The sequence below is a fragment of the Callorhinus ursinus genome, unplaced genomic scaffold (assembly GCF_003265705.2).
Source record: "Callorhinus ursinus isolate GAN/ISIS: 27379988/994484 unplaced genomic scaffold, GSC_fseal_2.0 scaffold69, whole genome shotgun sequence".
Lineage (NCBI taxonomy): Eukaryota > Metazoa > Chordata > Mammalia > Carnivora > Otariidae > Callorhinus > Callorhinus ursinus.
In genome coordinates this window covers 1,310,568-1,338,255 of record NW_027397131.1, presented here as the reverse complement: position 1 = coordinate 1,338,255, position 27,688 = coordinate 1,310,568, and the positions used below count along the sequence as shown (strand labels likewise).

At 37.0% G+C, this 27,688-nt stretch overlaps 1 protein-coding gene and 1 pseudogene across 4 annotated transcripts in view; one reads left to right on the top strand and one right to left on the bottom strand.

Annotated features, from left to right (window-relative positions):
• JMJD1C (jumonji domain containing 1C) overlaps nucleotides 1-27,688 on the bottom strand; it is a 270,901-nt gene that overhangs the window by 210,723 nt on the left and 32,490 nt on the right. For 2 of the 4 annotated variants that reach the window (XM_073886201.1, XM_073886202.1), the window contains exon 2: nucleotides 8,826-8,873. The exons of the other annotated variants lie outside the window; for them this stretch is intronic. In XM_073886201.1, the coding sequence (XP_073742302.1) occupies nucleotides 8,826-8,873 (48 nt within the window). The remainder of the gene's footprint in view (nucleotides 1-8,825; nucleotides 8,874-27,688) is intronic. 4 annotated transcript variants of the gene reach the window in all.
• On the top strand, nucleotides 23,789-24,705 carry LOC112807357 (spermidine synthase pseudogene; annotated as a pseudogene).

The window sequence follows — 27,688 nt, the reverse complement described above, 5'->3', positions numbered from 1 at the left end:
AGAAACCTGACTCAAAAGGCTACATACATATTGTATAATCCTCTTCATATGACATTCAGTGAAAGTCGCAACAAGAACGATTGAGAATTATTAGTTGTCCAGGGTTAAGAAGAATGCAAGGGATTTAAAGGTTTGACTACAAAGGAGTGATAGCAAAAGGAAATTTTATGGCAAAGTGATTCAACTGTTCTACATGTTGATTGTGGTAATGGTTACATCACTATGCATTTGTCCTCAGAACTGCTGACCAAAGGAAAGGTAAATTTTACTCTAATTAAAAAACACTGAAAATAGGAGAGATAAAAAGCTTCCAGGACAAACAAAAACTAAAGGAATTTGCAAACATGGAACCGGCCCTACAAGAAATATTGAAAGGGGTCCTCTAAGCAAAGAGAGAGCCTAAAAGTAACATAGAACAGAAAGGAACACAGACAACAGTCACCTTACAGGCAATACAATGGCACTAAATTCTGATCTTTCAATAGCTACCCTGAACGTAAATGGGCTAAATGCCCCCATCAAAAGACACAGGCTATCAGATTGGATTAAAAAAACAAGACCCACTGATAACACTGTCTGCAAGAGACTCATTTTAGACCCAAAGACACCCCCAGATTGAAAGTGAGAGGGTGGAAAACTATTTACCATGCTAATGGACACCAAAAGAAACCTGGGGTGGCAATCCTTATATCAGACAAATGAGATTTTAAACCAAAGACTGTAATAAGAGATGAGGAAGGACACTATATCCTACTTAAAGGGTCTATCCAACAAGAAGATCTAACAATTTTATCTATGCCCCTAACATGGGAGCAGCCAATTATATAATCCAATTAATAACAAAAGCAAAGACACACATCGACAACAATACAGTAATAGTGGGGGACTTTAACACCTTTATGGTGAGCGCTGTGAATTGTGTGAAACTGTTGAATCACAGACCTGTACCTCTGAAACAAATAATATAAGTTAAAAAAAAGAAGAAGAAGATAGTAGGAAGGGAAAAATGAAGTGGGGGGGATCGGAGTTGGAGACGAACCATGAGAGACTATGGACTCTGAGAAACAAACTGAGGGTTCTAGAGGGGAGGGGGATGGGGGGGATGGGTTAGCCTGGTGATGGGTATTAAGGAGGGCACGTACTGCATGGAGCACTGGGTGTTATACGCAAACAATGAATCATGGAATACTATATCCAAAACTGATGACGCAATGTATAGTGATTAACATAACAAAAAAATCAACAAGAAGCTGTAAGTAGAGAATTTAACTGAAAAAGAAGGACAAATGATCATCATAAAAAAACCAAGCCATTCCCTTCTCCTAAAGGCAATGATATAATAGTATTACACTTGCTGGGATTATACTACAAAGTCTTATATGCCTTTCAGGGTAAAAGACAGAAGAATGAGATGGCAACTTCAAATGTAGGCTATCTCCTAATATGCTGGCAGGCCAAAAATGTTTACAGTTATACCACATTATCATGGCACAGATTGATCCCAGGATTCTTTTTCCTTGAGAGAGAAGGAAAAACCCTTCTTAGCAAGTCCTCTGACATATCCATTTCCACACCTGCCTTTTTTTACTTTTAAAAGGGAGGTAAGGGTAAGGAAAGATACATAAAAACACTGAAAAAAAATAAAATAAATACAAACACTGAAAATTGAGATTAAATATACATGTACTACATACTTCCCAAATGCCATGTAACTGCTAATGAAGCAGCTTCTGTGGAAAGAGAAAGCATTAATAGAAGAGCATATCCTGAAATCAAAAGGATACAATTCTTGGGCCCAGAAAGTTTACAATATGGAACCCTATCTATAAGCTTGCAATGTTTTGTCTCCAGAGAGCTCTCAGAATGTATACTCCAATTTTTGCAGTAGAAATTATTGGTGCCTTTCGTAATAGGCACAAGGGGGCACTGGAGCACAGAGTATTAAGTATGTCTTCTGCTACACCTCAGGACTTACCCTAGGATGGGGGGGGGGGTGTTGTAGGAGAGGAGCAGGTAGTATACATACTGCATCTCCATTTCATAAAATTTATACTTTTAGTAGAAGATTTTACAAGACTGGATTCAAATGTATGCATTTTTTCAGCAAATTCAGGGAATGACGTTTTCCTTCTATCAAGCCTTATTAATAAGAATTGCTTTGATTTCTTAATTCTTATTAGGTCAACTATAATTCCTGAACTTAATAAATTACCACAACAAAGTCCTTAAAATGAAAATCACTATTATTTACTGATCTCATCTTTTAAACTATGGCTCTACCACAATAGAGTGAAAGCTACAATATAAATTCATAAATAATTCTTCAACTACTTCGTATGCTAGATTAATGGCTATCATTTTGTGTACAGGCATATTTCATTTTATACACTTCACAGATACTGCTTTTTTTTTTTTAAACTAAGTGAAGGTTTGTGGAACCCGGAGTGGAACAAGTCTGTTGATGTCATTTTTCCAACAGCATTTGCTCACTTCAGGTCTCTGTCACGTTTTGGTAATTCTCGGAATATTTCTTTTTCATTTTATTACATTTGTTATGGTGATCTGTGATAAGTGACCTTTGATGTTACTAGCATTAATAGTTGTGGGGTACCACAAACCACACCATATAAGACAGAGAACATAATCGATAAATGTTGTGTAGGTTCTGTCTGCTCTACCAACCAGGCATTTTCCTCTCTCTCTCCCTCTCCTCAGGTCTCCCTATTCCCTGAGACACAATAATATTGAAATTAGGCCAATGAATAAGCCTACAATGGCCTCTAAGTGTTCAAGTGAAAAAATGTCACTCACCTCTCACTTAAATCAAAAACCTGAAGTGATAAAAGCTTAGCTAGAAAGGCATGCCGAAAGCCAACACAGGCCAAAAGCTAGACCTCTTGTGCCAGCTAGCCAAGCTGTGAGTGCAAAGGAAAAAATCCCTGAAGGAAATTAAAAGTGCTACTCCAGTGAACACATGAATAATATCAAGGCAAAAAATCCTTAATTGCTGATATGAAGAAAGTTGTAGTGGTCTGAAGAGAAGATCAAACCAGCTACAACATTCCCTGACAGCTACAACATTCCCTGAAGCCAAAACCTAATCCAGAGCAGGGCCCTAACTCTCTTCAATTCTAATTAAGGCTGGGAGAGGTGAGGAAGCTGCAGAAGTCTGAAGTTAGCAGAGGTTGGTCTGGGAGGTTTAAGGTAAAAAAAACCATCTCCATAACATAAAAGTACAAGGTGAAGGAAGCAGCAAGAACTTATCTAGAAGAATATGACAAGGTTTACAGAAGATCTAGCCAAGACAATTAATGAAGATGACTACACTAAACAACAGATTTTCATGTAAGCAAAACATTGAAGTTGCCATCTAAGACTTCTACAGCTAGAGAAAAGTCAATGCCTGGGTTCAAACCTTTCAAGACAGGCTGATTCTCTTGTCTGGGGTTAATGCAGGTAGTGACTAAATTGAAGCCAATGCTCACTTATCATTCTGAAAATCCTAGGGTCCTTAAGAATTATGATAAATCTCCTCTGCCTTTGCTCTATAAATGGAACAACTAAGCCTGGATGACAGCACATCTGTTTACAATATCATTTACTTTACTTTAAGCCCCCAGTTGAGACCTACTGCTTAGAAAAAAATTTCCTTTTAAAATATTACTGCTCATTGACAATGCACCCGGTCATTCAAGAGCTCTAATGGAGATGGACAAGATTAATGTTGTTTTCATATCTGTTAACATAACATCCATTCTGTGGCCCATGGATCAAGGAGTCATTTTGACTTTCAAGTTTTATTATTTAAGAAATACATTTCATAAGGCTATAGCTGCCACAGACGGTGATTGCTCTGATGAATCTGGACAAAGTAAATAGAAAACCTTCCAAAAAGAATTCACCATTCTAGATGCCATCAAGAACATTTGTAATTTATGGGAAGAGGTCAAAACATCAACATTAACAGGAGTTCAGAAGAAGTTGATTCCCCACCTCACGGATGACTTTGAGGGGTTCAAGACTTCAGCAGAAGTAACTGCAGATGTGGTGGAAACAGGAAAAGAACTAGAAGTGGAGCCTGAAAACGGGACTGAATTGCTGCAATCTCACGATAAAACTGAATGAATGAGGAGTTGCTTCTTATGGATGAGCAAAGAAAGGTTTCTTGAGGGGAATCTACTCCTTGTGAAGATGCTGTAAAGACTGTTGAAATGACAACAAAGGATTTAGAATATTACATAAACTCAGTTGATAAAGTAGCAGGAGGGTTTGAGAGGACTGACTCCAATTCTGAAAGAAGTTCTACTGTAAAATGTTATCAAACAACATCACATGCTAGAGAAATCCTTCCTGAAAGGAAGAGTCAATAGATGTAGCAAATTCATTATCTTACTTTAAGAAACTGCCATAGTCACCCATCCTTCAGAAACCACCACCCTATTTATCAGTCAGCAGCGATCAACAATGAGGCACGACCCTCTACTAGCAAAAAGAGTATAACTAGCTGAAAGCTTAGATGATGGTTAGCATTTTTTAGCGACAAAGGATTTTTAAAATTAAGGCATGAACATTGTTTATTTTAGACATAATGCTGTTACACACTTAATAGACTACAGTATAGTGTAAATGTAACTTTTATATGCACTGGAAAGCCAAAAAATTCATTTGGCTCACTTTATTGCAATATTTACTATACTGTAGTGATCTGGAATTGATTCCACAGTATCTCTGAGGTATGCCTGTATATGAAAAGCTATTTTGAAAAATCTAATTTTTTTGTAGAGACAGTAACATAATGGGATTCCCATGTGCCCATTACCCAGCTTTAACAATTTTTATCTCATGGTCAATCTTGTTTCAATTAAAAAAAATATTAATTCTGCAAAAATATTATCAGTCAGTATTCAAGTTTCCCAGCATAGACCTTTTTTCCTTTCCAGTTTGTTCAAATTAAGATCATAATAAGTTCCACTTACTGCAACTCATTGACATGAAGGTTTTACCTCTTTTCCTCCTGCAACGTCTTTGTTAAAAAAGTGAAGTCACTTGTCCCATGCAGTCTTCAATTACCTGTACTTTGCTGACTATACCCCTGGGGCATTTTTAAACATGTTCCTCTTGTCCTTGTAATTTTCTGTAATTGTGGAATTTAGAGTCTTAATCAAAATCAGAATTCATAGAGAAGACAACCTCATACGTGGTACCGTGTTTCATCAAGGGGCATATGCGTACTGCCTTGTATCTGTGACAATAGCAGCCAACGATGAACAATGACTAAATGCAGTATTTCACTGAGAGCTGCAAAGAAGTGACATTCTAATTTTATCATGCCTTCATTATTTACTATCTGTAATATTATCTAGTAAGTGAAAATTCTCATCAAATCTTTGGTTTCCAAGAAGTACTTTGTTTAGAAAAGGAAGAATAAACACTTGGTTTTTATGAGTTTTTGAAATAAGTTAGTGTTTTAACCTCCCAGAATGGTAAACAATGAGAATGTGTTTTTTAAGGGAGGGATCATTATAAACTGTTAGATTTAAGTAAATGTAGCTGCTCCAAATTACTGCAGTTGTTTACTTCTATTATTGTCAAATTTTCCCATCTTTGGCCAGTGAGAGCCTCTTCAATTAGTTTCTGAGTCTTTTAGACAGACCTCAGTATTCTTTAATAGCTTTCCTGCTTCTGGTATAACAAAATATCCCAGGATCATCTTGTCCATCTCTTGCCCGAGACCTGAAATCAACCATATACCCAACCAAGGAACTTTGGTACTTCTCAATGGGAAACAGCATTCAGAAACAAAAGCCTGGGTTCTAAGGAGTGCTCATTTCTCCTGAATTGGCATTTTATCTATACCTTTTACTGTGGTAAGTTAGTATAACTTTATACTGATACTTCCAAATAAAATTCTAGATTGTTTAAAAATTGTGATCTTATATTTCTATCTCTTTCTTCTCCCATACTATATGTGATTCTTGTTATATAATGTCACCAACATAATTAAAATCATTTCCCTTGTTGCACAATATATATACAACAATTTGGGAATAATAATAACACTATGATTAATGAAAACCATTTAAAGTTTTTATATTATTCTTCTGTCCTCGGGGTATAATCCACCCGGCATGTATAATCAAATTACGGTGTTTTAAAGTCACTTAAAATAGTTCCTTCCTACAATTATACCACTTAGGCTTCTTTGTTTCATTTTGCTTTCACTTTTAGGTTGTTTTTTAAATAACTAACACTTGTTTTAGAGTTATGTAAAACATTTACATAGTTTCAACACCACACCTAGAAAACAAGATATATTTGCAGAACTCTAGCTATTCCTTCTATTTCGGTTCCTTATAGTGGAATAGTTTTTTTTATTAATTCCTAAATTAAAAAAATAAAATTAGAAATGTGCATATATACAAATATATTTAAACAGTAACATACTTTATGAACTTTTCTGTACCTTATTAGTTTTACTGCACAATATTAATTGGCTATCAAGGCATAGAAGATGCTCTTCATTTGCTTTTACACCCATATAATACTCCACTGGATAATAATAAATATTTTATGCAATGAGAATCCTACTGATAAATACTTGTGTCCTTTCAGTCTTTTGCTACTACAAACAGTGCTACAATGAATGTAGCCTTGTTCATATGTCATTTTGTATGACATATATATGCCTCTCTATATTTGGGATATATCCCCAGGAGTGAGATTTACTAGATCAAAGAGTAAATGAGTATTTAATTTAGCTAGATAATGTCAAATTTCCCAATATACGAGGTTGTACTACTTTGTATTCCAATAGACAAGCTGTGAGAAAGTGCCTATCTTCCACAGTCTCACCAAATGGGTATGCTGCCGATTTGAAAGGAGAGGTGAAATGAGGAAGAATCTGACAGGTGAAAACTATTACCTCAGTATAGTTTTGTTCACTTTTTCCCTTTTATAGACTATTTCATTGATCTATTCTTTGTTGTGGGCGGAGGGGCAGAGGGAGAGTGAGAGAGAGAATCTTAAGCAGGTTCCACCCCCAGTGTGGAGCCCAACACAGGGCTTGATGTTATGACCCTGAGGTCATGACCTGAACAGCAATCAACACTTGGATGCTTAACCGAACCACCCAGGAGACCCACACTGATCTACTCTTATCTTTATTTCCTGCCATATTCATAGCTGGGTTTTATTTGCTCTTACTTTTCTCTCTTAAGGTAAATCCCTGGGTCACTGATTTTATTTTCCATCCTTTCTAATATAAGCATTTAAAGATATAAATTTCTCTTTAAACCCTGAAGCTGCATCTACACATTCTGATATGTGTGTCATTTCGTTTTCGAAATGACATCTAATTTCCCTTGTGATTTCTTCTTTGACCCACAAATTGTGGGTATTGTCTAATATCCAAACATTTGAATGTTTTTCCTAGACATCATACTGTTATTATTCTAATTTAACTCCACTATGGTCGAAGAACATACTCTTGTGTTATTTCCATCCTTTTAAATTTATTTAGAATTATTTCATGACCCAGCATATGGTCTCTTTAGATAAATATACCATGTGTACTTGAAAAGAAAGTGTATTATTGCAGCATGAAGTACAGTGTTCCATAAATATCAATTAAATCAAGATGAATGAGAATGTTTGTCAAATCTTCAATGTGTTTGCTAGCTTTTTATGTAGTTATTCTACCAACTGCTATAGGAAGGGTGTTAAAATTTTCAACTATGACTGCAAAACTGCCTATATGTAATTTCTGTAATTCTGTAAAATTTTACTCCAGGTATTTTGAAGCTATGCTATCAGGTGTATACATACTTGTCACTGTTATGTCAGAATTGTGACCAAGAGGTAGTACATATATATGAAAAGATATAGGAACTCTATTAAGCCTTGTTCTAAGTCCAATTCTTAGGAAATTCAATCCAAAAGTATGAGTCATTGCTATTTACTAGTTGCAATGGATAAGGATCAATATGATACAGTTCTTATTTCCAAAGGGGCTTACAACCATATTTCAAAAGGACTGCAGTATCTAGATAGCAATCCTTATAAAAATACCACAGTATAGCTCCTTAAATTTAAGAAGTTTATATAGTACATGTACATACACTCCTTTCAATTCATTTTTAACATGTAAATCCTCTCAATTTACCCTATGAAGTAGATACTAAGTATATTTTATAGCTGAGAAATGTAAAATTCAGAAAGATTAAGTGATTTATCCAACATTACACAATTAACATTTGGCAGAGCCAGAACTCAAACCTAAGTCTACTTTTATAATACCACACATAGCTAGCTCCAAAAAAGAAAAGCGAATTCAACAATGTGAATTGGAGACCAAAAAGCAAAAGTTACAATTTTAATTATATAAATATGAATAATTCTAATAAGAAATGGGAGGAGATATTACCTATGAAAGTATGAACTCTAATAGTAAAAGTAATATCAGTATCTTATTTCTGAGGGCCTGATATACTTTGGGAACTTAATAAATGTCAGTGGACTGAATAAATGAAGTTGATGAGTGAGTGAAACAATATGGCTAATATAGAGTTTTCTGATGTCAGATTTTAAAAGGACATATATAAATAATGGAAGGAGGGAAATGTAACTAAGGATATTTATGAATATCATAAACCTTATTTATTTATATTTTCAGAATAGACTAAATTTTATAAGTGATAAAAAGGAAAACCAAACAGGCCTACTGGTTGTATAAATGTGAGAGGACGAACCAAGAAGAAACAGGAATACTGCATGGGAAAGATGATGTAATGTTAACAGATGCAGAGAGAATAAAGAACTACTCACACCTCCTTTTTTGCATCCATCTTCTCCACCAAGGAGAATTGAGTAGAAAACTGGAAAAGGTAGAAGAAACATAGTTAAAAAGTAAATGAAGTTGAAATGAGAAAAGACGACAGTAAGAGAATACCTAACTTTGTAAACTAGTTTTTGTCTACAGAGCGTAAATAATCACAGGTTTGAATTAGACATGCAACTCTAATGTGTATAATCTGTAAAACATCATAAGAAAATAATTTCTAAAATGCACTGATTTGGGAAATGGAGAAACTTTTTTTCTTAGAAAATTATGTATCAAACAAAGACCCTTTGAGTTGAAAGGCTCTTGACGATCCATTAATGTTGATCTATATCCAAAGGACAAAAATGATTACTTGTAAGTTGGCTTATTAGCACTAAAAAAAGAAAAAAGGTTATATACCAAGAGCAAATTTTATTTCACTACAGTGATCTTAAGTTTTTTCTTTATTGATAAATTTCTTCTTTTTAGGGAGGCCAGTGTAAATAATACACTAGATTTTTAAAATTCTAATATTGTAGGGAAAGATCCTGAACATACTTTGAGGAATAAAATAAAAACTATATAAGCTCATTAATAATATAGGATAACTTGGTACTCATAGCTGGATTAAAAACACACACACACACAAATTTACAGTATTAACCAAAAACTAAAGTAAAAGTGATTGAATGTCTTCAAAAGTAATCAACAGGGCTCGAACCTCATACTTCAATCAAGATACTCAGTTGACTCAACAGGATGAAAAGTTAAGAATAATAATTAACATGTTGGATGATAAAATGAAGACTCCAATAAATTTCAACAGACTAAAAAGTGAGCAGAATCAACTAATATTAAATAACAGCAATAGCAGTAGTAGCTGATTTCATGAAATAAAAGAAGGTTAAGCTAAAGCCAGAATTTAGGAATGCTGATAAACACTCCAATTTACAACACAGAAGCCCACAGTGGTCTTTTTTTTTTTTTTTTTTTTAAGATTTTACTTATTTATTTGAGAGAGAGAGAGACAGCGAGAGAGGGAACACAAGCAGGGGGAGTGGGAGAGGGAGAAGCAGGCTTCCGGCGGAGCAGGGAGCCCGATGCAGGGCTTGATCCCTGGGACCATGACCTGAGCCAAAGGCAGACACTTAACGACTGACCCACCCAGGCGCCCCCCCCAATGGTTCTTATTTTTATTTATTCATTTTTTATTATGTTTTTGTTTTTTATTTTTATTTTTTTTGAGAGAGAGAATCTTAAGGAGGCTCCACGCCCACCCTGAGATCATGACCTGAGCCAAAATCAAGAGTCAGACGACTATCCGACTCAGCCATCTAGGCACCCCAGAAGCCCACAATGGTTTAATATTAGTTGAGGGGAAAGCACTAATAAGAAAAATAATATTAGTATGTTTAAGCAGCTGCTAGAAACACAGATCTCTCCTTGGCTCTAGCCTAGCAACTGCCTCCTCTTTCACTTTGGAGAAACGGAGGTTTGTTTCCCCTGGAAAAGGTTATTGGAGGGTCTATGAATAAGGGAGCATATTAAAGCAATTGAAGACAGAGACTGCTACTGAAACAGGAAAATCAAGTGAAAGTTACATAATGAAATATGCTGAGAACCAAACCCCTCCCTCCTGCAACGCCTAGTTTTGTTTGTTTACCTCAATGGGTATAAACTTTGAGAGGGAAAAGATTGGCAGATATCTCTGGGAAACCTGACCAGTTTAACATAAAAGACACCTAAATACAGACATTAGTTATTCCATAAAAAAGCAGCCTGATCTCCACAAACAATAAAAGTAGTCAACGAACCCTGCCCATGTTGCTCAGAGCTCCCCATGTGTTTTTTAAGTGTTAAAGCTATTAAATCTGAGTATTCAGAAAGAATCATCATACATTTCATGTGAGAAAAATGCCAAATTTTTCTAGACTAAATTACACACAGAAAAAAGTGACTGGAAGACAAGAAGACTCTGAAAGGAGAAGAAAACAACAACAACCCCCCCCAAAAAAAACCCTAATATTATTATTCTCAATAAGATAAATTTAACAATCAAAATACAGAAATAGGAAGCTATCAAAAAATAACTTTGCTGGAAAACAAAAACACTTTAGGAAATTAAACTATGATGGCAGAAATGAAAAAACTCAGTAGAAGATTTAGAATATAAAGTTGTAAAATTTTCCAACTACAACAAAAAGAAAATGGGAGAAAAAAAAATATTGTAGAAGGAGGACCAGTGTGGTCCCATATTGTAAAACAAAGTTCTGATAAAGAAAAAAACACACAAAAGAGGAAACTAAAGAAATAATTCAAGAAAATTTCCCGGAATTGAAACTCAAAGTTCCCAGACTGAAAAGCAACTCCTAAAAAGCTAACAAGCATTCAGATGAAGAGATCTAGGAATGTCACTGTGAAATTTCAAAGAACAAAAAGAGAAGATCGCACATTCTTCTTTCATATAGAAGATTAAAAAGCAAAACTGTATCACTTCTTAAAAGCAACACCAGAATCTGGAAGACATTAGATCAATGCTTTCAAAATTCTGAGGAAAAATCATTTCCAATCTCTAATCCAGAATTCTATATCCAATCAGATATGAGTCAAGTTTGAGCTTAAATACAGATCCTTTCAAGGCACCTGGCCGGCTCGGTTGGTAGAGCATGTGAGTCTTCATCTCAGGGTTATAAGTTCCAGCACTACACTGTGTGTAGAGATTACTTAAAAAATAAAATCTTAAGGGGTCCCTGGGTGGCTGAGTCAGTTAAGCATCTGCCTTCAGCTCAGGTCATGATCCCAGAGTCCTGGGATCCAGTCCCACTTCGGGCTCCCTGCTCAGTGGGGAGTCTGCTTCTCCCTTGCCCTTGACCCCACTCTCGTGCTCTAATAAATAAAATCTTTTAAAAAAATTTTTTTAAATAAATAAAATAAAATAAAATAAAATCTTATTGGTCTGCGGCATTATCTTGGCCCAAATCAGAGTAATTGCTCTAAAGTCCAAAGATAAGGAGGAAGTACCAGGATGGAAACCTGACCCAGGATGCATCTAATGTTGAGTAGCTGGATTCTTTGCTGTAGCACAGTATTAAAATAAATGGTGAGTGGAAATGGGAAGAAAAAAATAAATAAAATCTTTTAAAAAATTACAAATTAATGAAATAAAGAGGCCATCAAAAAAAATGTCTTTTTTAGGGGTAATACTTTTTTTTTTTAAGTAAGTTAAGTCCCCAACATGGGACTTAAACTCATGACCCCTATATCAAGAGCTGCATGATTTACTAACTGAGCATGCCAGGTACCCCGACAATACTTTTTAAAGAGATTACTAAATGATATATTCCACTAAGACATGGAACCCAGGAAAAGAATCCAATCCAAAAAAAAAAAAAAGGCAAGGGAATCACCAGTATGATGGCAAAACAAGATCACGAGAGGTCTGGAGAGTACAATTTTCAAGTCTCCAGGAAAGATTACCTAAAGGAGGTAAAATGGACAGGACTAATACACACACTTGGAGGTACTGAAAAGACGCTGGGTAATTTGGGGATTAAATTAGTGACAAGTACATAGAAAACTAAATAAAGGTAGCGCATGCAAGACCATTATTATATAATATATAAAATATTTTCCAAAAAAGTCAATATATACTAAAGTAGGTAGCCAAAAATAGTGTTTATATACTTATGATAATACAAACATCAGGTATCCATCTCATCAATATTGCAACTATACTGTAAGTATGGGAGGATACAAGTTTATCTAGCTTTTACATTTTTATCTACTCTTGATATTTTGGAAACATAATTGTTAAATGTTTGTTTTTAATGTTCCCTCCTCTCATGCATATTAATTTCAGAAATCTCTAAAGTTTAATAACTATTGTTAGCATTTCAAAAGCATGGCCACTGAGGACTCACTTATAACTGAAACCTTCTTACATATAAAAACACTACAGACAGAATGCTCTAAGAATGATGGAACTGTCTGGGATGCTTAGGAACACAGTACCTGGCACACAGTTCATCATCAAAAAATACTGTCTGAATAAGTGAAAAAAAAATAGATAACATAAGGAATAGTCTTAACCTCAGGAAACAGTAAAAAGTCTCACAGTCCCCTTTCTGAATGCCTGGAAGGACTACCAAATATCTATCAGAGAAATCAATGATCAGTAGGCCTATTCCAGATTTAATATGTTTAACCATTAATGAATGACTCCAAAAAGCTAGCACATAAAACAACAGGTTACTTCACCCAGGCACAAATTTAATCACACATACTTCATGGCTTCTGTGCATAGGAAATTACTTGTTAAAAGAACTTAATAGGGCACCTGGGTGGCTCAGTCATTAAGCGTCTGCCTTTGGCTCAGGTCATGATCCCAGGGTCCTGGGATCGAGCCCTCCATCGGGCTCTGTGCTCCACAGGAAGCCTGCTTCTCCCTTTCCCATTCCCCCTGCCTGTGTTCCCTCTCTCTCTGTCAAATAAATAAATAAAACCTTAAAAAAAAAAAAAAAACTTGGTAATGAACAAAATGAACTTGGTAAATGAACAAAAAAAGCATCCAAAGTTCAACACAATTATGAATCTCTTTTAAATCAACACATCTTTTATTAATCTCAACTTAGTCTAATATAGGCTAATACTTATAAAATAAAAAAATGTACCAAGAAAAAAAAAGAAAGTTCAGTGTGTTCCTGAAGGAAAGGAAGGGTAAGTGAACAGGTATGAAACTGATGGTATTTGTGAATTTGGCAACCATTGCAAATACCAAGGGCCATATGAAAAATTGGAGACATATTCCATAAGGATCCAAAGACAAGAATGTAGTTAATAACAGAGCCAGGACTACAGATTAGTAGTCCAAACTTCTAATAATCTTTCCAACATATCATACTGCCCTTCCTTCAGTTAGCACCTTCTTTCTAAAGAAAAACAATATACTGGGAGAAACTGGGATGATGTAGGAGTAGGAGGACCCTAAGCTCCCCTCCTCCCACGGATACAACTAGGTAACACAAACATCAGTGTAAATAAGCCATAAAGTGACCTGAAGACTGGCAGAATAAACTCCACAACTAAAGGTAAAAAAGAGGCCACATCAAGACTGCAGGACCATCTGGGACCCACTGGCGTGGAGAAGGGAGAGAAACAGACTATGATACTGGGAAGCCTGCATGGGTAAGACAAATCCCCATAACATTTGGCTTTGAAATCTAGAGGGGCCGAATTTCCTTAGTTCTTATAATCAGCGGGACTTAAAGCCTAGAATTTAAAAACCTAATAAATAAATAAATAAATAAATAAATAAATAAATAAATAAATAAAAACCTAGCAGCTCAGTTCTTGGAAAGCATGGAGGGTAACAGGAAGCGGAGTACCTGCCATTAAAAAGCACAATAACTACAGGGATATAGTGTGGCAGCAGTTTGAAAAATGCCTAGGGCATATGGGAGGTAGAGTGATTTACTAATCTGAGAGCCTGTCCCAAAGGGGGATCTCCCAAAGGAGATCACTGGGAGACTCCTCCAGGAACAAAGGAGCTGGCAGGCATTATTTCCCTCTTCTGCCCACCAGCATAAACACACAGCCACCCGCAGGAACCAGCACAATACCAACATTTAACTACTTAACTCGCTTACACCAAGCCCCACCCCCCACACTTTGGTGGATCCGCCCTTTACAGTCACACTTGCCTCAGTCCTGGAGCTGCAGGTCCCTCACCTGGAAGACCAAAGCAAACCTGCCAACATTGCATCTCCTGACCCCTGTGCTTTGTGGGAGCTCAGCCGGGTGGTGGAGGACCCCTCCTAAGGAAGACCTGTGCATACCTTGTTAAAATTGCATGCCCCTCCCACCCACGTTTTGTGGATCCTCCCAGGCCAGCCTTCTTCCAAACAGAAAATCAACAAGTAAACACTGGCTTTGAATGACACACTGGACCAGATGAATTTAACAGATATATTCAGAACATTCCATCCTAAACAGCAGAATACTTTTCAAGTGCACCTAGAACATTCTTCAGAAGAGATCATGTATTAGGCCACAAAACAAGATCCAACAAATTCAAAAACATCAAAGTCATACCATGCATCTTTTCTGACCACAATGCTATGAAACTAGAAGTCAATCACCAAAACACAAAACAAAACAAAACAAAACAAAAAACAACCCTGGAAAGAGCACAAACAACTGGAGGTTAAATAACATGCTACTAAAGAATGAATGAGTCAACCAAGAAATAAAAAAAGAAATAAAAGATTACATGGGAAGAAATGAAATGAAGACACAGCAGTCCAAAATCTTTGGGATGCAGCAAAAGCAGTTCTAAGAGGGAAGTTTATAGCAATACAGGCCTCCCTCAAGAAGCAAGAAAAATCTCAAATAAACAACCTAACCTCATAGGTAAGGGAGCTAAGAAAAAGAACAAACAAAACCCAAGCCCAAAGAAGAAAGGAGATAATAAAGATCAGAGCACAAATAAATAATATAGAAACTTAAAAAACCACAACAGAACAATAAAACCAGGAGCTGATTCTTTATAAGATCGAAAAAATTGATAAACTTCAGCCAGAATCATCAGAGAAAAAGAGAGAGAGGATTCAATGAAACAAAATCAGGAATGAAAGAGGAGAAATAACAACTGAAACCACAAAAAAAAAGGGTTATAGGAGAGTATTATGAAAATTTATATGCCACCAAACTGGACAACCTATTAGAAATGGATAAATTCCTAGAAACATATAACCTACCAAAACTGAATCAGGAAGAAACAGAAAATCTGAACAGACCGATTACCAGCAATAAAATTGAATCAATAATCAAAAACTCCCAACAAACAAAGTCCAGGACCAGAGGGCTTCACAAGTGAATTCTACCAAACACCTTTTTTTTTTTTTTAAGATTTTATATATTTGAGAGAGAGTGAAAGAGGAGAGATCAGGAGCAAGGGTGAAAAGTAGAGGGAGAAGCAGGCACCCCTCTGAGCAGGAAGCCAGGGTCACGACCTGGGCTGAAGGCAGACACTCAACCGACTGAGCCACCCAGGTGCCCTAAATGATACCAAGCACTTAAAGAAGAGTTAATACCTATTCTTCTCAAACTATTACAAAAAACAGAAGAGGAAGGAAAACTTCCCATTTCATTCCACGAAGACAGCCATTACCCTGATACCAAAACCAGATAAAGATACCACAAAAAAAGAGAACTACAGGCCAATATATCTGATGAACATAGATGCAAAAATCCTCAACAAAATATTAGCAAACCAAATCTAACAATACATTAAGAAAATCATTCTGAGGGGTACCTGGCTGGTTCACTCAATAGTGCATGTGACTCTTGAACTCAGGATTGTGGGTTTGAGCCCCATGTTGGGTATACAGTTTACTTAAAAATAAAAAATCTAAAAAAGGGGGGGAGGAGAGAGAGGGAAGGAAAATCATTCACCATAATCAGGGGATTTATTCCTGGGATGCAAGAGTGGTTCAAGATGAGCAAGTTAATCAATGTGCTACAACACACCAACAAAAGAAAGGATAAGAACCATATGACTGATCATTTCAATAGATGCAGAAAAAGCATTTAGCAAAGTATAATATCCACTCATGATAAAAACCCTCAACAAAGTAGGTTTAGAGGGAATATACCTCAACATAATAAATATGAAAACACACAGCTAACATCACACCCAATGGGGGAAAATGAGACCTTTTTCCTAAGGTCAGGAACAAGAAAAGATGTCCACTCTCCCCACTTTTATTCAACACAGTACTGGAAAATCCTAGCCACAGCAATCAGATGAAAAAAAGGAATAAATGGCACCCAAATTATTAAGGAAGAAGTCAAACTTTCACAATTCGCAGGTGATATGATACTCATTCTCTCTCTCTCTCTCTCCCTATATATAGATAGCAAACCCTGAAGATTCCACCAGTTCCTCCCACCGAGCAGGGAGCCTGACGTAGGGCTAGATCCCAGGACCCTGGGGTCATGACTTGAGCCAAAGGCAGACACTTAACAACTGACCACCCAGGCGCCCCTCATGCTTCCCTTTAAAGGTAAGAAAAAATTCTCCTCTTCTAGAGCCTAGGGAGAGAGCAACAACTTGATTTCATACTCTGACCTCCAGAGTTGAGAAAATAAATTTCTATTGTTTTAAGCCACCAAGTTTGCAGTGATGTGTTACTGCAGCCCTGGAAAACTAAGATCAGGAATTTCACAGATATTATAGGGTTTAAAAGCCACTGCATTAAAAAAGAAAAAAAGCCACTGCCTGATTCCACTTATATGAAGATTTATTTATTTTGAGAGAGAGCAGAGCACACACACAAGCGGGGGGCAGGAGGCAGAGAGAGAGCAAGCATATTCCACACTGAGTGTGGAGCTTAACATGGGGCTCAATCCCAGATCATGACCTGATCTGAAATCAAGTGTTGGGACGCTTAACCGCCTGAGCCACCCAGGTGCCCCTGAAGTTCAACAATAGGCAAATCTCATCCATAGTGATAGAATTAGTGGAATAGAGGAGGAGCAGTATAGAGTGGGAAGGGATAACTGGGTAAGCATGGTGTGTTAGAAACATTCTATATTTTGATCTGGGTGGTAGTTACATGAGTAGATAAAAATGTATTTTTTTAAACTAAAGAATAGTGTATATTCTGTATGATATAATTTTAAAAAAGAAGAAAAAGACCACAACACAAAGATACACTATCAAAATAATAATCACAAAAACTTGCTAAATAATGATTGAAGACCTACTAGTAGTTCAGAGCTATCTTAAGACTTAACCCATTGTAATCAGGCTCACTGAAAGATATGTAATTTCCAAATACTTAGTCTCATCTTTCAATATATGTGTGTGTGTATTTATCTGAAAGAGGTAATAGGAAAATAGGTCAAAGACAAGCACTCGTCAATATTTGATTTGACAGCACTGTTTGGACTTAAACAGTTTTGGAGCTGAATACCAAAATAGGTTATTTGATTTATGTTTTGCCATCTTAAATACGTTAAGGATGAAATACATTTACCTCTGTTAAATAACATTTTTTAAATGAACATATTCTAGCTTAATATGTATAGATTTTTAACATGAGTTTCCTCACCAGAGTCTTACAAAATAGAGACACAATCTCATATTGTAGGAACATTTTATGTAAACAGCTGCAACTATTGGGAAGGAGGAAATCTTAGATTTATTTAGTAAAATAGCTAAACTCCCTTCTGGTGGGAGAAAAGTCCTTCCTTCACAGCTGCCTTATGCTGAACCTATTTTTTCCTGCTTTGCTAGGAGATAAAAAATGGTATCAGGAGATAATGGTAGAGGATCTATGCAAGCCTGTGCATGGATAAGAGACAGAGAGAAGAATGCTAAAAAATCTAAGTAAAGCAGTTCTTTTAACTTCAGCAAGCACTTAAACTTTTCTCCCTCAAGTCAGATTAAAAGCTGAATGGAGGACAGTCACAAATTTTTGTGATGAAAATTAGGATTTCAAAATTACAAACACAATGAAAATTCCACATCAATAAAGAAAAATAAAAAGTTGAATTAATTTGATTAGATGCATTTTTCCCTGCTATTGCCAACTCTACAACCTAATTTCCTCTTAAAATACAACTCCATTCCACTGCTTTTGAAAATGAGTAAATGTAGCAGTGTGGGTATAAGGAAGAATATGGTTACTTACCAAATCTCACTTAAGAACACAATTTTTCTTCACATAAAATGACTTACCTAAAACTTTAATATTAGTATATAATATCACAGTATTAGAGACAGATCAGATATACCTCATTAGAATTTTACCTATAAACTTTAGTGCCCTAAAAATAAACAAACAAACTTTAGTATCCTATCTATGTATTTTAAAGCCACCAGTTTGCTATAAATTATATAACCTTTCCCACCTAATAAAACCTTACACATGACTTTTGTAAGAAAGCAGTAATATGAAAGGTTACCGTACTATGATGACATTACTGGAGGAATAATGATCTATATTGTTTTCTTTAATGTTTTTATATACAAACATGAAGCTGGTTCTCACTTATAGTGCAATGGATATGGCCATTAGTTTGGTTCATGTTGATTCAGCAAAACTATAGCACAGACGTTTGATTTTTTAAGTTTTGGTTTAGCATGCTCTTGGAACTCCTGATACTGAATCTACTGAATATATGACTTTAAAATAACATCTTTTTATTTTTCAAGGTGACATATAAGCACATACCGATAATTTAATAACTTAATCATAAACCATAAAAATTTAGAAGAACTAATTCAGTATATAAGCCTAAGGCATACCTAATTATTACAAAACCATAAAATGGAACTATAAAAGACTGTATTACTTTAATGTTCCTTAAAATGAAATCTTTTTTTGCACATCTGACACAATAAAAAGCAACTGCGGGGCGCCTGGGTAGCTCAGTTGGTTAAGCGACTGCCTTCGGCTCAGGTCATAATCCTGGAGTCCCAGGATCGAGTCCCGCATCGGGCTCCATACTCAGCAGGGAGTCTGCTTCTCCCCCTCACCCTCCTCCCTCTCGTGCTATCTCTCATTCTCTCTCTCAAATAAATAAATAAAATCTTTAAAAAAAACAACAACAATAAAAAGCAACAGCGATGCCCTATAGAATAGCAGCACCTGCAGGAAAATATCCAGTCTAGCACCTGTTGGTACTTATCAACTCATTACTTGATTTTCAAACATCAAGGCACTCCCCTTCCCCTGCCTTCCTGTATACTCAATGGATGAAACTGAAAAAAAGAGAGTTCAGAGTATTCATGCTGAACTCCCACAACTATACAGCTGAATCTCATACATTTTCTAAAAATACTGTCCTGAGAACAGGCTTCAACACAATTGTGCAGCATCTTGCTCCTAGCTAGGAGTTCCACAGAAGATAAATATTCCATCATACACTTAACTTCTATAAAGGAGTCTATATATATATATATTTTTTTAAAGATTTTATTTATTTATTTGACAGAGAGAGACAGCAAGAGAGGCAACACAAGCAGCGGGGTGGGAGAGGGAGAAGCAGGCTCCCCGCGGAGCAGGGAGCCCGATGTGGGGCTCGATCCCAGGACCCTGAGATCATGACCTGAGCCGAAGGCAGCCACTTAACTGACTGAGCCACACAGGTGCCCAAGGAGTCTATATTTTTAAAGGATACTTACAATTAAATAAGAACTAGATAAGAACACTAAAATAAGAGAAACCTGCAATGTTTAAACTGCACAAGGAAAAATATGACCAAGAAAAAAAATTAACTTACTTCAACCCTTAATGATATTTTACAGGCAAAGATATTTTCAATAAGAAAGTAAAATATTATTCACTCAACAATAATGATTTTCTTAGTGTATTTTTTATAAGTCAACATGTAAAAATCACCTGAACTGTAATCAATGATTTGAGAAAAATAATCTTATTTTGTCAATATTTTAATGTGCTTTTAATATTTTAGAAAACTTTTGATATTACAAAAAAAATTTGTAAAATTTCTGTGGCATATTACTACACCTAAAGGTCTGTCAAATAAGGGGGAAAACTCTCTAGTCATCTGATCATGGTGTGCTGGCAATTTCTCAAACATATGCTGAAGGTCAGATTTCCATTGCATGGAAGTAATCAATGCAACTACACAATTCTCCTAGCACTAAAAGAAGCTAAACAGAGAACACTATTTTACATAAGTAATAAAATATAACCCTAGCTTTGTAATAAACTGTAGCAAAGTCTATCTCCTCCCCCACAGAATTCATACATTTAAAACATGGTTATAATATTCTATTTGCATTTTATTTTAAAATTATGTTTATTATGTCCATGAAGTGTGTATATAAAACTTTATACCTTCCATTTGGTAAAAAACTATATAATCAATTTTTTCATTTCACACTCCAAAAAGCACTATATATCTAAATGAAATTTTAAGAATAATTTAAATGTAATGATATGTATTTATAGGTTTGTTTTTTTTTTTTTTACAAGTATGAAAACATAATAGCAGGCCACTTATTTCAGTGAGAGTGATTCATTTTGCAACTAATTCACATTAATATGACTGGGTTTACAAGAAGTTATATGGTTAAAACTAAACTTTTCATAGAAACATTCAGATTTTCCTATGATCATAGAGACTGATGATGTCAGTTACTTTGAAAAAAAATTTTTGATCCAAATCACCTTGAACACATTTCATACTCTACAACTAAGGAAACTTGATCAATTGTTTAAACAAGTAATGAAACACAACAGGTTACCAAAGAATTATAAATATTACAAGAAGCATTGTCAATGTACATATTTATGAAGTACTACTTTATTGGATCTTCTACTTTTTAAGAACAGAAATAAAGGTTAGGGCACTTGGGTGGCTCAGTCAATTAAGCATCTGCCTTCAGCTCAGGTCATGATCTCAGGATCCTGGGATTGAGCCCCACATCGGGCTTCCCGATCAGCGAAGAGTCTGCTTCTCCCTCTCCCTCTGCTCCTCCCCTCTGCTCGTACTCTCTCTCTCTTCTCTCAAATAAATAAAATCTTTAGAAAAATATATTAAAGCTAAAACTAAAGTACTTTTCCCTTCAAAGTACTCTATGTGTTAAACACTCAAATTGCTGCCAAAGTTTTACACTGTAGCTATAAAATGATGAAACATTTTTAAATATAAAAATGTGCCCTTTTATATAAGCCTACACAATTATGAATGGACAGTTTTAAATCTTAGATTAAAACACTTTGCCAAAAGACTCTCAGAAAATTAGTAAGCAAAACATAAATGATCAAGTGACTACTTGAAGCTTTCTTTTTTAGAAGCTTAATGTTAATATTTTTAAGTAACACAGGAATCTTTTCTCATTTAAAAATATGGTAAAGCTACTAGGAAATAGATGAATCATAAAACCCTGCTTGTGATTATACTATATACTAATAAGGAACGTCCATCATATTGTAGATATAAATTACAATACAATGCAAAATAGAGAACTTACTTTAAAAAGAGAGAGAGAGAGAGAGAGAGAGAGAGCATGTGAGGGAGTGGGAGTGGAAGAGAGAGAATCCCAAGCAGGCTCCCTGTTCAGCAAGGGGCTGCAAGCAGGGCTCAACCTCACCACCCTGAGATCACGACATGAGCCGAAATCAAGAGTCTGACGCTTAACCAACTGAGCCATCCAGGAGCTTCAGAGAGATTTTACTTCTAATAAGACTATTCTTAAGGAAAGTTGGGCCCTAAACAATCTAATCCCAGCAAAACAACTGAATTAAGACAAGTGTGGTTAAGTTAGAACTACACCATCTTCCTAATACAGACAAGTTTTTATTTTTCAATGAACTCAACTATTTAGATTATAATTTTGCTCTAATAACCTTCATTACTTTATACAGGATTATAATTTAATTCCAAGAAAGATTAATACTCGATCTATCTATGCTAAGTATTTTCCAAGAATATTATCATCATAAAAAGATAAGCTCCCAGGTGATGCTGATGGTACTGCTCTAAGGATCACACTTAGAAAACTGCCATGATAGAGGGTATCTGTAACATGCATCCTAACAAACTAATCTATCTGGCACACAGTTTCCAAATTAATCTTCCTTTAACAACATTTTTAAAAGCATTTAACAGTTTTTCAGAAATCTCTCCATGGTTTCTCACGAGGAAGAGCATAACATCTAAATTTATTAAGACTAGTACTGAAGGTATTAGAAGAAAAGTCGTTAAACAGTTCATCTCATTTTTCTTTGATGGCTAAAATGAAAGTCTGTCTACATATTTTTTATTTTTTTTAAAGATTTTATTTATTTGACAGAGAGATACACAGCGAGAGAGGGAACACAAGCAGGGGGAGTGGGAAAGGGAGAAGCAGGTTTCCCGCTGAGCAGGGAGCCCGATGTGGGGCTCGAACCCAGGACTCTGAGACCATGACCTGAGCCGAAGGCAGATGCTTAACCATCTGAGCCACCCAGCCCCCCCGCCACATATTTTTTAAAGCCATGCTAAAACCAGTCAATATTTTCTATGTACTTATGTTATGAGGCACTGCCAGGAGTGGAGTTATAAACAGCAAAAACTACCTCTAACTAAAGGACATATATGTAAACAAATAATCCAAAATACCACGCAGGAGTTTCTGCTTTCTGTATAATTCATATCACCATCTCCGTAACAATTAAAATGCTAGATAAAATACATTTCAAGTTTGTGTTTTTTAAAGCTGACTGCTAATGCTAACAAGACAGAGAGGATTATTGAGCCAAGAACCTGAAGAGGTTAAAAAACCCAGACAGATGGAGCACTGTCAGCTACTTTTGCCCTGAAGTTCAAAATCCAAGCAATACACCAAGTTGCAAAGTTACATGGTGGTCTCCCTAAGGCCACCTCTAACAAAGTCCAAATCTAGAGTCCACCAAAGGTAAGAACCATGGTAACTCCCCTAACTGGATCAGAACTCTGAAAGGCTATATCCTGGGAACAAGAGTGACCCAGTATTAAAACACTTCTTGCATGGTCTGAAGCCTACCTTTGAGTAATAAAAACACAGTCAGAAAATCTCAAATGACACTTAGAATAAGACACTTAACTGGACTACTGTCACCAGGTACCTGGGTGAATCAAATACAAATTGTCAATGGAAAAAGACACTATCATCCTAGACATTAAATTATTCCTACAACTAATATTTCAAATAAAGAGCCCAGCACACAAACAAAACCAAGCGCATAAGATAAGGCAACATGAAGAAAAACCAGCAGAATCAAATGAACAACTAAAATTACTTAAAAGTATTCCTGTGAAAACAAATGCCAACAAACGTACTACATATCAAAATTTGTAGAATGCAGCTAGTGAACCGCTAAAAGGAAAATTTAAAGGCTTAAATGCATGTATTAAAAAAGAAGAAGGGGCTGCAGTCCCGAGCCCGCACCCCGTGCCGCCCAGCCACCCACCATGGAGAGCGGCTCCAACGGCCCCGCCGCCTTCGGCCCCGCTGACATCCACGAGGGCTGGTTGCACGAGACGTGCAGCCTGTGGCCCGGCCAAGCCCTGTCGCTGCAGGTGGTGCAGCTGCTACACCATCAGCGCTCTTGGTACCAGGATATCCTTGTCTTCTGCAGTAATTGCTACAGCAACGTTCTGGTGTTGGACGGCGTCATCCAGTGCACAGAGAGGGACGAGTTCTCCTACCAGGAGATGATAGCCAACCTGCCCCTCTGCAGCCACCCAAACCCACGCAAGGTGCTGATCATCGGGGGTGGGGACGGAGGTGTCCTGCGGCAGGTGTTGAAGCATTCCTCCGTGGTGTCTGTGGTCCAGTGTGAGATCGATGAGGACGTCATCCAGGTCTCTAAGAAGTTCCTGCAGGGCATGGCCGTGGGCTACTCCAGCTTCAAACTGACCCTACACGTAGGCGATGGTTTTGAGTTCATGAAACAGAACCAGGATGCCTTCGATGTTATCATCACTGACTCCTCAGACCCTATGGGCCCTGCAGAGAATCTCTTCAGGGAGTCCTATTACCAGCTCATGAAGACGGCCCTCGAGGACAGTGGCGTCCTCTGCCGTCAGGGCAAGTGTCAGTGGCTGCACCTGGACCTCATCAAGCAGATGAGGCAGTTCTGCAAGTTGCTCTTCCCCGTGGTGGCCTATGCGTACTGCACCATCCCCACCTACCCCAGCGGCCAGACACTTCATGCTGTGCAGCAGAAATCCCAGCCCGGACTTCCGGAAGCCCGTGCAGCCTCTGACACAGAAGCAGGTGGAGCAGATGCAGCTGAAGTACTACAACTCAGACGTGCACCAAGCCGCCATCGACCTGCTTGAGTTTGCGCTCAAGGCCCTGAAAGATGTGAGCTGAGCCCAGGCGCCCCTGCTGACGCCGCCCAGGACCTCAGGCCAGGGAGCCTCCAGGGCGCCTGGGCACTTCGAGCCCTGGACGAGGCCCCCCATCCCCCGCCCCGCCGGTGTGCCCACCAAGCAAGTGTTACAGGCCCCAGAATGCTGCCCAGGCTGCCCTGCTGGGTGGACTGTCTCTCTGTTGTTGTGGCGTCCAGCCTCCAAGCCTCTACCAGCTGTGTACAGCACCTTCTCCACCTTCTATCGCCCTCACTCACCAAACACGTGTATTTATAACAAATTCCGGGAAAAAAAAAAAGGGCTGGGAAATAATCAAGAATCTATCACAAGAAATTAGAAAGAAAATCACAAAATAGGCATTCTATGAAGAAGGAAAATAAAGATCAGAGTAGAAATTTATAAAGTACAAAACAAACATCCTATAAAGAAGATTGACAAAACCAAAATGTGCATTTTTGAAAGGATTAGTGAAACTGATAAACCTCTGGTGAGACTAATGGGGAAAAAAAGGTAAGACACTATAGAATGAAAGAGAGGACATCAAAGAACAAAGCAAGAAAAACCTATTGCCATGAAAATCAGGATGGCAATTACTTCCAGGTAGAAGAAAAGAGTTGTGATGACTAGGGGTTGGAACTGGTAGAGCTTTTGAGTACTGGAAATGTTCTATTCCTTGATCTGGATAGAGGGTGGTTACACAGGTATTTGCTTAATTAAATAAGCTATACAATCTCTACTTTACACTTTTCTGTATGTGTTATTGTTAGGAATTGAATCGTGACCTTCAAAATTCCTGATGTCGAAGCTCTAATCCCCAATGTGACCATATTCAGAGATAGGACCTTTATTTTTTTATTTTTTTTTAAAGATTGTATTTATTTATTTGACAGAGAGAGAGCACAAGCACAGGGAGCAGCAGGCAGAGGAAGAGGGAGAGGCCTACTCTCCGCGGAGGAGGGAGCCCGATGTGGGGCTCGATCCCAGCATCCTGGGATCATAACCGGAAGCGAAGGCAGAATGAGCCACCCAGGCGCCCGGAGAAAGGACCTTTAAGGAGTTAATTAAATGAGGTCATATGGGTGGGGCCCTAATCCCACAGGTCTGGTGTCCTTAAAAGAGGAAGAGACAACAGACCTCTCCACACCCACCATCAGCACAGAGGAAAAGCAATGTGAGGACACAGCAAGAAGGTATATATCTGTATACCAGGAAGAGAGCCCACACCAGAAACCAATCTTGACAACACCATGATCTTGGACTTCTGACCTCCAGAACTATGAGAAAATAAATTTTTGTTGTTTAAGCCACCCAGTCTATGGTATTTTGTTATGGCAGCCCTAGCAGATCAATATAGTTTTTTATATTTTGAAAGGTAAAAAAAAAAAAAAAGGTGACAGGTGTCAAAACAAAAATGCAATGAAATTTGGGGTACCATGGAGGAGGCAGAAGCCATTTATTATAAAATTATTTTAGGGGCGCCTGGGTGGCTCAGTTGGTTAGGCGTCTGCCTTCACCTCAGGTCATGATCCCAGAGTTCTGGGATTGAGCCCCGAGTCAGACGGACTCCCAACTCAGCAGGGATCCTGTTTCTCCCTCTGCTGGCCCCGCTCCACATGCTTGTGCTAATAAATAAATAAAATCTTTAAAAAATAAAAAAAAATTTTAAATAAAATTATTTTAACTGCAACAAATTAATATTTTAAAAGAAACACTTGCTAATTGCTCACTCTAACATAACAACTAATAGATTTATTTCATCCTTTCCACACTTTTCTTACAACATTCCCTCTACCTGAATTATTTTTTATTCAGTCTAAGCCCTTTTCTCCAGTTTAAATAGTCAAATGAGATTAAATATTGTACTCAACTGCCACACTACATGGAGAGCAGTTGGACAATGATATGCCCCCTGAATGTGATTACCATGAAAAGAAACAGTGAAACTTGGGAAGGTAATTAAAATACTGGTCATAAAAAATAAAAAATACCAGGTTTTACTATTGCATATTAAAATGGGGCAGTTTAGTGAAAACGTATTCTTGTCCTTTTTTTTGTTGTAGGATACAACATAAAATTTGTCATTTTAGCCATATTTAAGTTTATAATTCAGTGGCATTACTTTCATTGTTGTGCAACCATCATTACTATTTTCAAGACTTTTTTTTATCACAACAAACTCTTTTTAAAAAAGATTTCTTTTATTTATTTGAGAGAGAGCTAGAGAGAGCACAAGTGGGATGAAGGGCAGAGTGAGAAGCAGATTCCCCGCTGAATTGGGAGCCTGATGCAGGACTCAATCCTTGGACTCCAGGATCATGACCTGAGCCGAAGGCAGACACTTAACCGACTGAGCCATCCAGGTGTCCCACAACAAACTATTCATAAGCAGTAATTCCCCGATTTGCTCTCCCCTCAACACCAGGTAACCTCTAATGTACCTTCCATTTCTATGAATTTGCTTATTCTAAATATTTCACATAAGTAGAATCATGTAATATTTGTCCCTTTGTGTACAGCTTAGTTCACTTAGCATATTTTTAAGGTTCATTCATGTTGTAGTAGGTATCAGAATATCATCCCTTTTCATGGCTTTGTAATATCCCACTGAATCTATTACCACATTTTATTTATCCATCTATCTTTTGTTGGGTATTTAGGTTGTTTCTGCCTTATAGCTATTGTAAATAACGCTGCAAAGAAGATGGGCATAGAAGTATCTGTTGATACTCTGCATTCAACTCTTTGAGATATACCTAGGACTGGAATTGCTGAGTCCTGCGGTAATGCTGTTTAGCTTTTTGAGGAACCACCAAACAGTTTTCCATATTGGCTGCACCAGTTTTTACATTCCAACCAATAATATATGAAAGTTCCAATTTTTCCACAACCTCACCAACACATGTTATTTTGGGTTTTTTTTTTGGTCTTATGTGTGGATTTTCTTGCTTTTTTAAAAATTATAACCGTCCTAGTTAAGTGTGAAGTGGTAGTACA